The 13,212-nt window shown below is 35.0% G+C and overlaps 1 protein-coding gene across 1 annotated transcript in view; it reads right to left on the bottom strand.

Moving 5' to 3' along the window:
- Window positions 1-13,212, bottom strand: part of LOC108911726 (transcription factor Sox-9-A) — a 31,928-nt gene that overhangs the window by 12,647 nt on the left and 6,069 nt on the right. The window contains exon 2 of the mRNA XM_018716725.1: window positions 11,065-11,211. Within this exon, the coding sequence (XP_018572241.1) occupies window positions 11,065-11,211 (147 nt within the window). The remainder of the gene's footprint in view (window positions 1-11,064; window positions 11,212-13,212) is intronic.

Raw genomic sequence — 13,212 nt, 5'->3', positions numbered from 1 at the left:
CAGAGGGGCCACCGTTCCCGAGCCGCTGTCCCAGCCGACCCAGAGCCCATGCCAGAGCAGTGAGCCGACAACAGAGAGCCTTCAAATCAGGGTGATTTACGCTCCAGTCGCCGTGCCAGCTGCCCAAGTTCAGCCAAAACATCATTAAACCAGTCCCAGAGCAGCGAGCCGACAACAGAGAGCATTCAAATCAGGGCGATTAACGCTCTAGTCGCCGTGCCAGCTGCCCAAGTTCAACCAAAACTTCACGAATCCAGTCGCAGAGCAGCAGCCCAGAGAGAACAAGGTCAGAGAGGCCACCGTTCCCGAGCCGCTGTCCCAGCCGACCCAGAGCCCATGCCAAAGCAGCGAGCCGACAACAGAGAGCCTTCAAATCAGGGCGATTTACGCTCCAGTCGCCGTGCCAGCTGCCCAAGTTCAGCCAAAACATCACCAGTCCCAGAGCAACCACGATGCCGCAGACCCGGAGTCGGCCGCCCAGTTCCCGTCTCCCGAGCCAGACGCCAGCAGCAGTCCCAGCGGCCGAGCAGCCACGTCAACCGTGGACTCGAGTGCGGGAAGTGTCGCGAGTGTGAATTCGAACGAACCAAGTGACAAATACCCTAGCGGTATTCGCGGGTGAAAGTGACAAACATTTCCCAGAGACAGAAAACAGACTGCATATTTTACCCCATTACAACATTTATTTTTATATAGTAGCATTTTGTAAACATTCATTTTCCGCACTGCGTGCACATTTATTTGTCATTTTTCATGTAAGCATAACATTTCTTAGTCTCCAATAAAACCAGGCCCAACAATCAGTAAAGTCGATTCGCACAAAGGAGGGAGGTGTCACCGAACCAAGGATTTTACATTAATTCTAATGTAAAACGAGCACAAATCGCTCCGTGCAGGGGGCCCTACAGAACGTCGCAGGCAGCGGCGAACGGCGTTCAGTCCCCCGTCCGACCAAAATTAATTAGACCACCTCGCGGTCGTCATACAGCAGTCAGTAGCAATTGTAGCACTAGTTCGGCAGTTGCATTTATTTTTGAGTTTTCGAATCTTTAGTTGTTTTAGTCAGCCACATTACACCGCGCTCCACCAAACGAATCGACAACTGAATCTCGGGCCACATTAAATCCATAAATCCGACTTTTATTTATTCTACGAAAGTTTTTGTGACTTTTTTACAAAAAGTCTCAACCCAAAAAAGAATTCGCATAAAACAAAAGAAAGCTAATAAGTTCGTCAAATATTAATTAGTGTTCTCAACATTACAACGTTCTACGCCTTCCCAAGAGTCTCACTAGCCGGGGACCCCAAAAAACTATTTCAACAAAAATCCAACCACAAGGCGGAGGCGTAGACAATACTGTGTCCCAAAATGACGGAACAAAGTTCATATATTTTTTCCAGTTCAGATTTTAAAAAATCGCTGAAACAGGTCTAGTAGTAAATAGAAATTGTCATTATTATGAAGTTTTCCCAAATCGAAAGATACGCAGAAGAGGGCGGCTTGAATGGCCACCACGCTTCCCTGATTTAAGCTCACTAAATTTTTTTTGTGGGGTTATCTAAAAATCAAAGTGTATGTGAACAGACCAGAGACTATCGACTATCGAACTTTGAACACCGAATTGGGCATTGTTCAATGGTTAATGGGGGCCACTTTAAACATTTGCTGTAATAAAATAAAAAGTAGTACTAAATTATTATTTTCATTCAATTCCTCCATTTTTGACAACTATGACAAAAAAGTAGGTATAACCTTATATCCCTAAATTCGTCTTTAGAAGGGCTATCTATTTATACTATAAAATATAGAGCGTCCTATAAAAAAAATGTCGGTAATGTTAAAGTCAAACATGGAAAAAAAATATGAATTTTGGGACACAAGCAACGTCTTTGCTAATAATTGTAAGCAATCAAGGGAACTACCTTATTATCTCCAGGTGTTTAAACAATAATAAAATATACTAAAGATATAGAATCGTCAGTAAACAGAGGGTTGCAACTTGTATACCAGTCATCTTATCAAATAACGTTAATTCTGGGGGAGATAATTTTTTACGTAAGGAATATCCTGTGAAATTCTCGAGACGCATTTCACACTGCTGGCAAAAGTCAATATTGTCTAGAAACGTGCGTTGTTGCTTTTCCTAAGATAAATAAAGGATATTAGGAAATAGGTATACTTGGACTCTAAGCCAAAGAAAGCTAAATTATAAATATTAATTTAACTGCAACGAAAAGGAGATATTATAGAAACTTGTATTGTCATCGTTTTCTTTTTTGATGAACCATCTCCAAAAAAACGCAAAATAAACAAATTTATCATGAATCTGCAATCACCATAGCTGAATACATTAAGAATAGTATGTGATTCTGCCGGAAAAAACCTCCAAACTAAAGGATAAGTTTGATTAATCTGTTATTTTCAGTTGTTTTAACAACTAGTGACATAAGAACTTATTATAACATATTCAATATCCTTGATAATTAAATCATTATTAAATTTATAACACTTACTTTCCACGTTCGTTGGAGGTTAAATTTTCCCACAATTCCCGAAGCGGTCTTATAAAAGCTTTGGGCGTGCCTATGCAAATATCCTGAAATTATTTTGGTATTGGGTGTGTTGTCATGAGTCAATCAGTTTGGCAGTTTTCATTATTTTCACGGTATTCACCCGCAGAACCGTATGCAAATCGATAAAAGATTAATAACGTGTTTTTTAAATTACCATACAGGATATATCATTACCACCAAGAATTGTACCGATATAAATTGTTATATTGGTACTTTCTCCTTACATTGTGGTTAAACGCTGGTTATTTTACCTTCATCAGCTTCAACTGAATATAATAATATTAACAGGTATAGTGTATGATGGTATTTAGTATAATTTGTCAATTGAATAAAAAGAAAACTAAAAACGTAGTTCAAATGTGAGGTTTCGCTCAAAATTTAGCAAGATGTCAATATCATTAATGAAGAGGAAAAAGGGAAACGGACTCAAGTTTGAACCGTGAAGTATCCCAAATAGTCGCCAAAACCAAATACGTACAATTTTTCTATAGGCCAGGAAATGTAGAATTTGACGCGACTTTTTGTTTCGGCAAGCTGAATTTATCAGTATAGATGCTAAATATTTTGTAAAGTAACATATTAGTTTCCACAGTCATAAAAATGGGGGGAAGATTGTGTGGTTATTTGTATAATTTTTACGTAAATCCACGTTTTTCGCTTATCACTTTTATCCTTTCATTTCCACGCGAAAACAATAAAGCACTTTTTTTTCGTTTTTAGCACAAAAAATATTGATTAGATCAAAAGTTATAAACAGAAGAAGTTTATTTATGACTTTTGAATTAATGATAAGGAATGAGAGGATGCGATGCCAAAACGTTCTGGTAATAACAACGCAGTTTATAAAATAAAAGTTTAATTCAAAAGTCATAAATAAATTTCCTCTGTTTATAACTTTTGATCTAATCAATATGACGCTCGAGGGCTCGTTTTGTAGGTCTTTTGAAGACGAAAAAAAAAGTACTGTTTACTGTTTTCTCGTAGAAATGAACGGAAAAAAGATATAAGCGAAAAACATGAATGTACGTAAAAATTATACAATTAACCACCCTGTAAACAATCTTCCCCCCATTTTTATGGCTGTGGAAACTAATATGTTATTGTACATAATATTTAGCATCTATAGATAAAGAGTCGCGAAATGGTAATTTCCCAGCTAATTTTCCTGGCCTATCTAGTAAAAGTGGGTGAAAAACAAAGGCAACATTTTTTTGCCAATAGCATCGGGCTTTCTTGATGTCGTCTTCTGCGGCTAACGGTGCTTGGAGCCATTTGCAGCTTTGTGGGCAGTTTCTTCTGCTCCACAGGGATAGTTGACTAGAGTTATAATCAAACAGACTGCATACAAACCCACCAGGAAGTCCTTACCTCTCCTAACTCCCTTATAGCGATACGGAACACGAACAACGCTTCGCGAATGCCTGTGCCGCAGATCGTCGCGCCAACGTAGATGCCCCCAAAATAATTTTGGCATTAGCAGCGCCGCAACATATGGCCAGCGGGACCGCCCCAGTCATGGTCCCTAATGGGCCGGCAACTCCGATGGCAGGCAGTGCTCTTAGGCATGGGCAGGCGACTATCGCGGCGACGATCGGCCAAATTAATATCCGCGCCACATTACGCAGCAGCGGCGGCTGCTTTGAGCGCACCTCCTGCCGCGTCCTGCTGGCCCGATTGCCGGCACACACGCCGGCTCCGGTACATGCTCGTCGCAGGAGGCTGCCGGCGCGGACAAGGTATCGTACCGAAAAATTTATCCCATTGGCATGGGAGATCTCCGATAGAACGAGATGATGTTGGCGGCGTGTAAAAAATTCACGAAAAAAAAAAGATGTCTTTAAACGTGCTAGATTGGGCCTCGAATGCGTATACTGAAAATTTATTTACTTTTTTAAAGGTGTGCAAAACGATAATCCAGTGGCGCACCTAGAACTTTTGCGGTCTCCAATTTGCCGCTCTTTCTAAGTCAATCAAATGGTGGTTTTTATAAATTAATAAACATAAATAAATATTTAATTTGTCCCAGGGCCAGGCAAAGCCGCTCGGAAATTCGCTCTTTTTTTAAATCGAGCTTACTTTTACGGTAATTTTCCCTTTTCTGTTTATAATTAAATTGTTAATTAACTATAAGACGTATCGGACCGGAATTTTAGGGACAATTAAAGGAAGGGTTAAAAATGTTCATAAAGTTTTACATTCATAGTTCATGTAATAAACGCGCTAGCAGCAGCGAAAGTTAACGTTAATGTTTCCCAATAGGTACAAAATTTTAGGCCATTTTATCATTTTTTCGTAGATAAGAGGTCAAATAAGGTGACAGAATGTTACAAGCCCCCAAATTTTATTCAGGTTGTAGTGCAACAGAATACGGTCATCAATGCGTGTGAAAAGTTACAAATAATCTACATGAAGTAAATTGGACGTTACTCAAATCATTAACTATATCGTTAATAAACATAATGAACATTAGAGGACCAGGAACGGATCCCTGTGGTACCCTCGAAGTGGAAGGATACAACTCGAATGTTCTTTACATACCATCTATTGAAGTCTGTTTGACAGAGAGATTGGAAAATCTTAATAAAATCATTGCATATCCCGTAAGCTTAGCTTTCTTACTATTTTTACAATATGGAACTATTGAATTCAATCAAACAGAATATTTACGTTTAATGACCAATAATTAATCTTCTCAATTAACACTTCGTTTCAAAACTTTTATGACAAAGAAATATTTCAGTTGATGGGTATGGGTGAACAAGTCTATAAACTGTTTAGGGGCAGTAAAAATAATCAGTGATTACAAGGAAATACTAGTCATTCTGTCAGCAAAAGTATAAACTTGTTTTACAACAAATACTTTGCATGCTTACAGTTACATCTTTTTTATTATTTAAGTACATCTCATTTTTGAAGAAAAAAATTGTGGGAAGTGCATAATCCTTATTAATTTTTATTTTAGGGCTCTCAAATAATAATTTTCCTATCTTAAGTGCTTCGAATTTAAGATTTTTTATATTTTTTATGCATTTTATATTTCAAAGCTACGTAAAATTCAAAATAAAAACTTATTTAAAAAATAATTATTTCTGACTAAACTACGCAGAATTCGAAAAAAAAGTGTAGAGATTTTTTTCTCCAAAAAACTAATTCATTAAAAAATAATATTATCTACTTGACAATTCAAAGGAATAAAAAATTTCGAAAAATGTTTGTGATGAGTAGTTAGGTACAGAACTATCCTTATTTATAACCGATTTTGTTGAAACTTATGATAGTTAAAGACCCTACTATTACCTACAATTTTCATTCGTTATCTTTATCAGAAAGAAAGTTATTTTAAAAAATATCCAAATTAAAAAACCCCTTTGGAGGACCATATCTCAGTAACGGTGCTCCAGAGGACCAATGTTTATAGGAACTTTTTTACTATTTTTGATTCTACTTCCACCCCCTTAAATTTTGTACTAACTTTTCCAAACTTCCTGTATAAAATGTATAAAACACGTTTGCCAGTATCTGCAAGTTTTAATTATAATTTTACGAGTTATTTTTAATTCGCTACATATTGTTTTATTATAACAAATTATTGTTATTATAAGTACTTGCTACGAATTGTTTACAGAATCAGTCGTAGAAATCACGACTTCGAGTCGGCGAGGACCTTTGTGAAACGGATACTCAATGGAGCGAGATGAAAGCCTCCAGCTAGTAGGACGAAGGATGTCTGAAATTACATACATTCGGATTACGAATCCAGATTAAAAATATTTGTCATTCAAGTTGTTTATCTTTCGCCCATATGTTTGCTGGATCTGCAATTCTCGGAACGGGGAGTAATCGAATTATGTATCTGGAGCGCATTAGGCTTTAATTATGTTTACTTATTGGATCGAATAAGATTTTTTTTATGGATATAATTATATGCAACTCGGGATCTGCCTTTTAGGTAAAATGGAACGACCGGGCGGAGATTGAGATAATTATCTTGATAGTTGTTGCTCTTATTACGCGGGCGTTTACATCTTCAAAACATTTGTTAGAAATTGTATTCATTTTTAGTTGACAATGGCCCTCTTGGGGTACTTCTTTGTAACTAAATGACGTATCTTGTTTTGTGAAAACGAAAAATGCAAATGTATTTTCAAGTAAATAATGTTAAGATTCTAAAGTAAATACATATTGTTTATATTCAAACTATAACAAAATAAAACTTCGTCTCGATGACATGACAGAAACTGAGAGCATTTTTGAAACGTAAGAATGACGACTATACACCTAAAAAGTCAAAACGTTTTTACAAGAGCACAAGCCAACGATTTTCTCGTTCAGGCACCCGATAACGTATTATTTCCTAATGAAGGTAGTGACGATTTCGATGACATTATTGTAGATGTAGATACAATTCCAGATTCTAAAAATGGTATGTCACGTACGTTTACAATTACTTCTTGTATGGGTTCTGTTTCTCACCTAGAAATTCTCAAGAAATATATCAAGATTGGATTGGAAATTAAAACTGAAATTTCACGCTTTTTTATGCGCTATCAAGCAGGTAGATGTTACAACCAACCAGTCGGCAAGAATACCCTTTCTATGATTCCTAATAAGATCGCACGGTTTTTTAAACTAGAACATCCTGAAACATATACAGGTCATTCATTCCGAAGAACATCGGCAACGTTGCTGGCTAATACAGGAGCTGATGTATTAGCAATCAAGAGACATGGAAGGTGGAAATCAGCCACAATTGCAGAAAGTTATATTGGTGACAGTTTAAGTAACAAAAATGAAATAGCCAACAGGATTATTTACAATGACACTAACTCCAGTTCTGCATACTGTTCTATGACCTATAATTCTTATCTCCAAACGGTTAGATTTCTAGTGCATTTATATTTGCAACAAAAATCAAGTAAATCATCAAAAAATTTTAATCATAAGAAACGAACTAAGGACCTTCGACTCTTATTAATACCTGCGACAGATATCACTACTGGATGATTTCCTGTTGACTTAAGACCATTACATCCGGAGCTTTTACTTTTCTTACAATTGATAAGAGGTAAAAGTTAGTTACGCTCCACTTTGTTTATTTTCTTTTAGATCTATTTGCACACGTGAATTTATTTTATCGCATTTGTTTGTCGTTGACCGGGTGTTCTTTCTTAAAAAAAAAATTGATAAGGACAATGCTGACATTCCAGTGTACCTTTAGAACATATGAAATATTTCACCATAATTGGATTACTAGGTAACCATTACTTCTTTAAATGCAAATAGAAATGTTAAAGTTGATACAAAGTAGTGATGTAGAAAAATTTTCTTGCCAAGTACAGTCACTATAATCTGACAACTTATTGTGAGTTTATTATTAAAATTATAAAAAGCTTTTAATACAAAAGTTTTAGCTTTTTTGTGATTTTTTATAATACACTATTAGATGATTTTAAGAGAGTTAGAAATAAGCCAAAGTAAAATTATTAGAACGTTACATAAATATAAATACCGCCCCTATAAAACTATGCCTGTCCAAAAACTCACCCAAAATAAAAAAATTCAGCTATTAGAGTACTTCAGAGAGATACTGCGCTTGAAAAATGGCGACCTAAACTATTTTGAAAAGATTTTATAGACTGATGAGGCAACTTTTACAACAGCTGCCATTTATAATAGAAAACTTAATTTCAATAATAAACTCACAGTAAGTTGTCAGATTATAGTGACTAACCCTGTGCATACTGACATAAAGATAGTCACTTTTTTTGTCAAACTGAACCCTTTTTTTCTGTCCTCCACCTATGGTTAGTGGCGACTTAAAACACGTGTCTCGGTCATTAGAATATTAAATATACGTTTATAAACTAAATTTTCGAAGCTCCTAATTCCCCTTGTGGACTAGCGATAAGTCCTCCATCATCCAAACCCTTATCGCATTCTTTGCGGTAAGATCGACGAAAGAGGAAGCGAACGCGATAGCCGAGCCGAGGACTAATCTATCTATTATTTTTAGTACATTATTAAGAAATCGATACTGATAGAGGAGGTCACGAAAGGGTTACTTCCAAGTCAAGCAGATGCGTCCTGTTTCACAGTCAATGATCGACTTGGAGTTGACTTTTGGCTGCCTCCATATCTTATATCCGCTGCAATATTTACGATAAATCCCATTCATGGCTATCGCACGCACTTGAATGGGAATAAGTGGCGGATTTGCACATTGTTGTTCTATATCGTATATGTTGTTTTCTTCGATGGCTGATTAGCTTCTTCGAATTAATAAACTGCTACAATGTATAGGTGTGCTGCAACTTTTGCTGTCAAAGCAGCGATATGGCTCATCGCATCACCAGAGTTTGTATAACTTTGTAGCGTTGCGTTTGGTGAAGGCGAAAGAAGGGAATCGCAGCATTCTGATAACCGAAACTGGTTGTTTTTCAGAAACGTGAACAAAAAGACTGAGGTTATTTTAAAAAAATAACGATAATAATTTAATTTAACGAAAAAATCTCGAGAGGAAAATAAAATTAATTCAGCAATAATGCACAATAATAGTTATCCCGAAATCTAGGTACGACTTGGCAGATACCATAAGACAATCTAGACATCATTAAATATGACTTAAATAACCAGCATTAATCTTATCCAGTTATATATTGCTCCCGGCAGCGTGTAGAAAAATAAATAGTTGCTTGGAAACACACGACAGCTCTCCTTGGCGAGATGCTGACATGCGGTCCCGTACATTTACGACGTTCAGGCGTAATTTCGCTTCTAAATTCGAAACCTGTCGCGTTATCACCGTATCCACAGTTTAAATGATACATACTGCATAAATGTTTTGACACGACAATGGAAGAAAAAACCGTTAATTGCTTTTACTATTATCTTCAAAGGTGTCAGATCTATCATTCAGATAATTAATGATATTTATCCTTATTCAATTTTTTTAATGGATTTCCTAAGTGTTACATGGATGATGCGATGCGTTCAAGGCTAACGTAGTTATAAAAGCGGAGAATTTAAAAAAATAAGTTTTGTACAATTTTCTTAATTGTTAAATCTCTACTGCATCTCTGTGCATCAAATAGTTATTTATGTACCAAGGGAGATACAGGGATAATCATGTGGTGCATACAACGTTTCATTTTTTATTTAGACATCTGATTTTATATTTATTGTAAATTTAATAATTAAATGTAATTGAGAATGAAAACAGTTTGTCTATACTCATAAACAATGGGAAAATCGAAAGCTGAAGATACTACACGTGAAATGGTGACGATTGGCGCAAACATGCCTTATCCGAAAGTTAATAGTTTCGGAAATACAGGGTGTTGAAAGTTAAAATTTTAAATCGTTTTTTGCGATTATTCTGAAAATATGTAGGTTAGGAACTTGAAAATTTGTGAAACTATATATTTTTAGGCGACGACTAAGAAGCGTGTTGTAATTTCAGCATTGCTCATAAAGGGCCCCACTTACGACCAATTTTACCGAAAATTTAGTTAATAACTTTTTACCCTATATGTCTAACATGAAACTTGATTCAAAACCTGGAAGAGCAATCGTTTTTCCATTAATTATGTATTCTTGTTTCATTTCGGTATCTCGATCCGTTTTCGAGAAAAATCGATTTAACGAACACCATGTTTTGATAATACGAGAAATTAAAAGCGAAACACACCAAGTGTTTTTTCGTGTTATATCATCGATTAGAGGCTTATTTGAAGCAAATATCGAAAGGATATATTCCAATGAAATCTAAGTTATTGACGAGAGAGGATATTTTGAAATTTATTAGAGAAGCATCAAGTCATACATATCTTTTGGAAAAGGTAATATTGGCTATATTATTGCACGTGCTTAAAGGTTTTTGTCATTGTAGGTTGTTCTAGTAACGGGTGTTTTTGGAGGATTAAGAAAAGATGAGTTGGTAAAGCTCTCGACAGATGATATAGATGACAAAGGAATCGTTGTTGCTGCACATTTACCATTCTACGCTTATTTCTCGTTTTCCTATTTCGTTTCCTAGTAATAAACAAGCTATATCGCCTAAGTGAAAAATAAAGGAATTTTAATTCACTCGTATCCCAAAATTTATAAAAAGGAACCAATTTTTTGGTCGGATTTTGTGAGATTCGTTAGAATCAATGAGGTTATTTTTTCTCCACTTTCTTACTGTAAATGCATACACTTTCACTTTAAAATTAATTCTGAATTAAAAAACGATCGTTCGCTTACAAAATTCATTGTTTACTTAATCGGAGCCCGATTGCTTTGTTTGAAAACACAATAAATCATAAAGCATTATCGACGGCGTTTTTGAAAACATTTGCGTCAACTTGCGAAATCTACTGACAATGCAACAGACGTCTGATAATGTCAGTGTGTCTATTAATAAACTGCTCGGTATGTTCCAGACAAAGTCAAGGAATAAAAATCATAGCTAATAAGTATAGGTACTATTTTATTAAAAATATTTCTTACCTCCACAACTTTCCCAAGGTTTTTGACAGTTCCGCGTTGTGGAGTTGTGGGTACTGGTCGGCCAACTTCCTCCTAGCAGCTTGTGCCCACACCATGAAGGCATTCATCGGCCTTTTGACGTGCAACTTCCTCTTGTCAGAGGCAGCTCTGAAATCAGAGTAAATCAAAATTATTAATTCACTGTAAAACGAAACCAACACGCTTTAAAAATTAGTAAGAAAAAAAGGATAAGTAAATCTTCCTCCAAACATTTTGCAATTTTTCTCGAAACCATTGCGTTTTAGGTAAAAAATATAAAGCGACAAAAAAGCTTCTAAATTGAATGGCTTTGTAGAGAACTAATAATTTTTGAGAAATTCAAATGTGCAACCAAATTATTTTGGCTCCAAATCCACCAAAAAGTGTCTTCAGGGGGTTCCAAATTTAGTGCTTCTAGTACAACAGGTTTCTGTGATATAAAAAAGATTATTCTTATTTTGGTTTACGTTTTTCTTTTAAAAGAATAACTTAAGATTAGGTATGACAAAGCTGCACATGAAATTAGAAAAATAATTTTCAGATAAAAAGATGCAGTTTTTGTATAGAAAAGAGCACAGTTAGACTTGCAATTAATTATAAATAATAATAAATGGATATTCCGAAAATCAAAGCCAACACATTAAAAACTTTTATGTTATTTTCCCATCATTTCGATTTATAATTTACCTGCGCTTGTTCAGAGGATTCACTCATTTTTTAATATGATATGACATAAAAATATAAAAAAGGTTAATGTAGCTATAGGGAATTTCAATAATTATAAGTATACATGGTGTTCTAATGTATAATTAACGTGTCAAGCTTCTTCGCTATAGTTCTAAATAAAAAAAAAGCAACAACCTATATAGAGTTTACCAAAAATAGTTACATTGCGTAGAACACCTTCAGTACATATTTTAGTTTCGTGATAAAACTTAAAAAAACGCACACGAAAAAGTTGCGGTAGTTTTTACGCTCGCAATAAAAACTCCGCTGAAAAATGTACTGCATATTAATATCTACTGACAAAATATGAAATAATTGTGTGTCGGTTATAAACAGAAAAAAATAACCATAAGTTTAAGGCACCTAATCACTGTACTTTAAAATAAACTAAAGCCCAACCCTGGTGTTAGGTTGAGGCGTTATTTTAAGTGTACCTGCCACTAATTAAAAGCAGTTAGTGTTAATTCGTCTGTATTTGGACAGTTCTTACACTTAGTCTTAATTTTATTAAATTTTACGACAGTACTTGGCAACTATCAGTTAAAATTTACACCTTGCCGGAGTTCCTTTGCGGTATTTCTCATCAATGGAACATACAGGGCGTTCTATTTCTACTGAACAGTTGACAGGACAATGTAAAAAAGAACTCTTCGCTGTACACTCAAAAGAAAACACAGTTTTGCTAAATTTACTACTATCATTTTTTTAATTTTGATTCTGAGACCCCAAGTGCTTTCTTGCACTGCATTCATAACTTTCTGCCGCAATAATAACTGATAAAATGTATATTTACAAAGCAAATGATAACTTTAATGTCTTTATAAATATTATTAATTATTAATTAATCTGAACGCTTTTATTTATCTAACATGAAATTGTAAACAGACGGAAAGATTTGTTACCAGCGTCATTCATCTAGAATTACTGTTTAGCGAAGAACTATTCTTTAAGTTAATTCTAGATATTTTGACAAGGGAAGAAATATCAGTTGAACGATGTAAAATCACTTTTTAGTTGTCCCTTTGCTCTTAGGCCTTAATAAATTGCAACTTTTATAAATGTATCGTCCATTCAATTCCATAGAACACATTTGAGAACTGAACATTCATATTACGAATACAACAGAGATTTATTTTAACGTAAGCTATTAATTATTATATTTTGTACTGTCCTAAATATGGATGTTATCATGAGTTTTTAATTTACTAGTTAGGTCTTGTTATTGTTCTAGATATATGTAAAACAAAACATAATATCCTGTATCAGTTCAAAACGTCCTGTCAATATGTAACTAAGTAGAAATAAATTCCTTAACTATAACTCAGTAGTGACGAATAAACAATCTCAAATAATAAATAAAAAATTCGTGGCAAAACAAATCACGACCCTGTCGTCGTTGCGGCA

This window comes from Anoplophora glabripennis, unplaced genomic scaffold (genome assembly GCF_000390285.2).
Source record: "Anoplophora glabripennis isolate ALB-LARVAE unplaced genomic scaffold, Agla_2.0 scaffold149, whole genome shotgun sequence".
Lineage (NCBI taxonomy): Eukaryota > Metazoa > Arthropoda > Insecta > Coleoptera > Cerambycidae > Anoplophora > Anoplophora glabripennis.
Note: the sequence above shows the minus strand (reverse complement) of the source record. Positions and strands in the feature narration are given on the sequence as shown.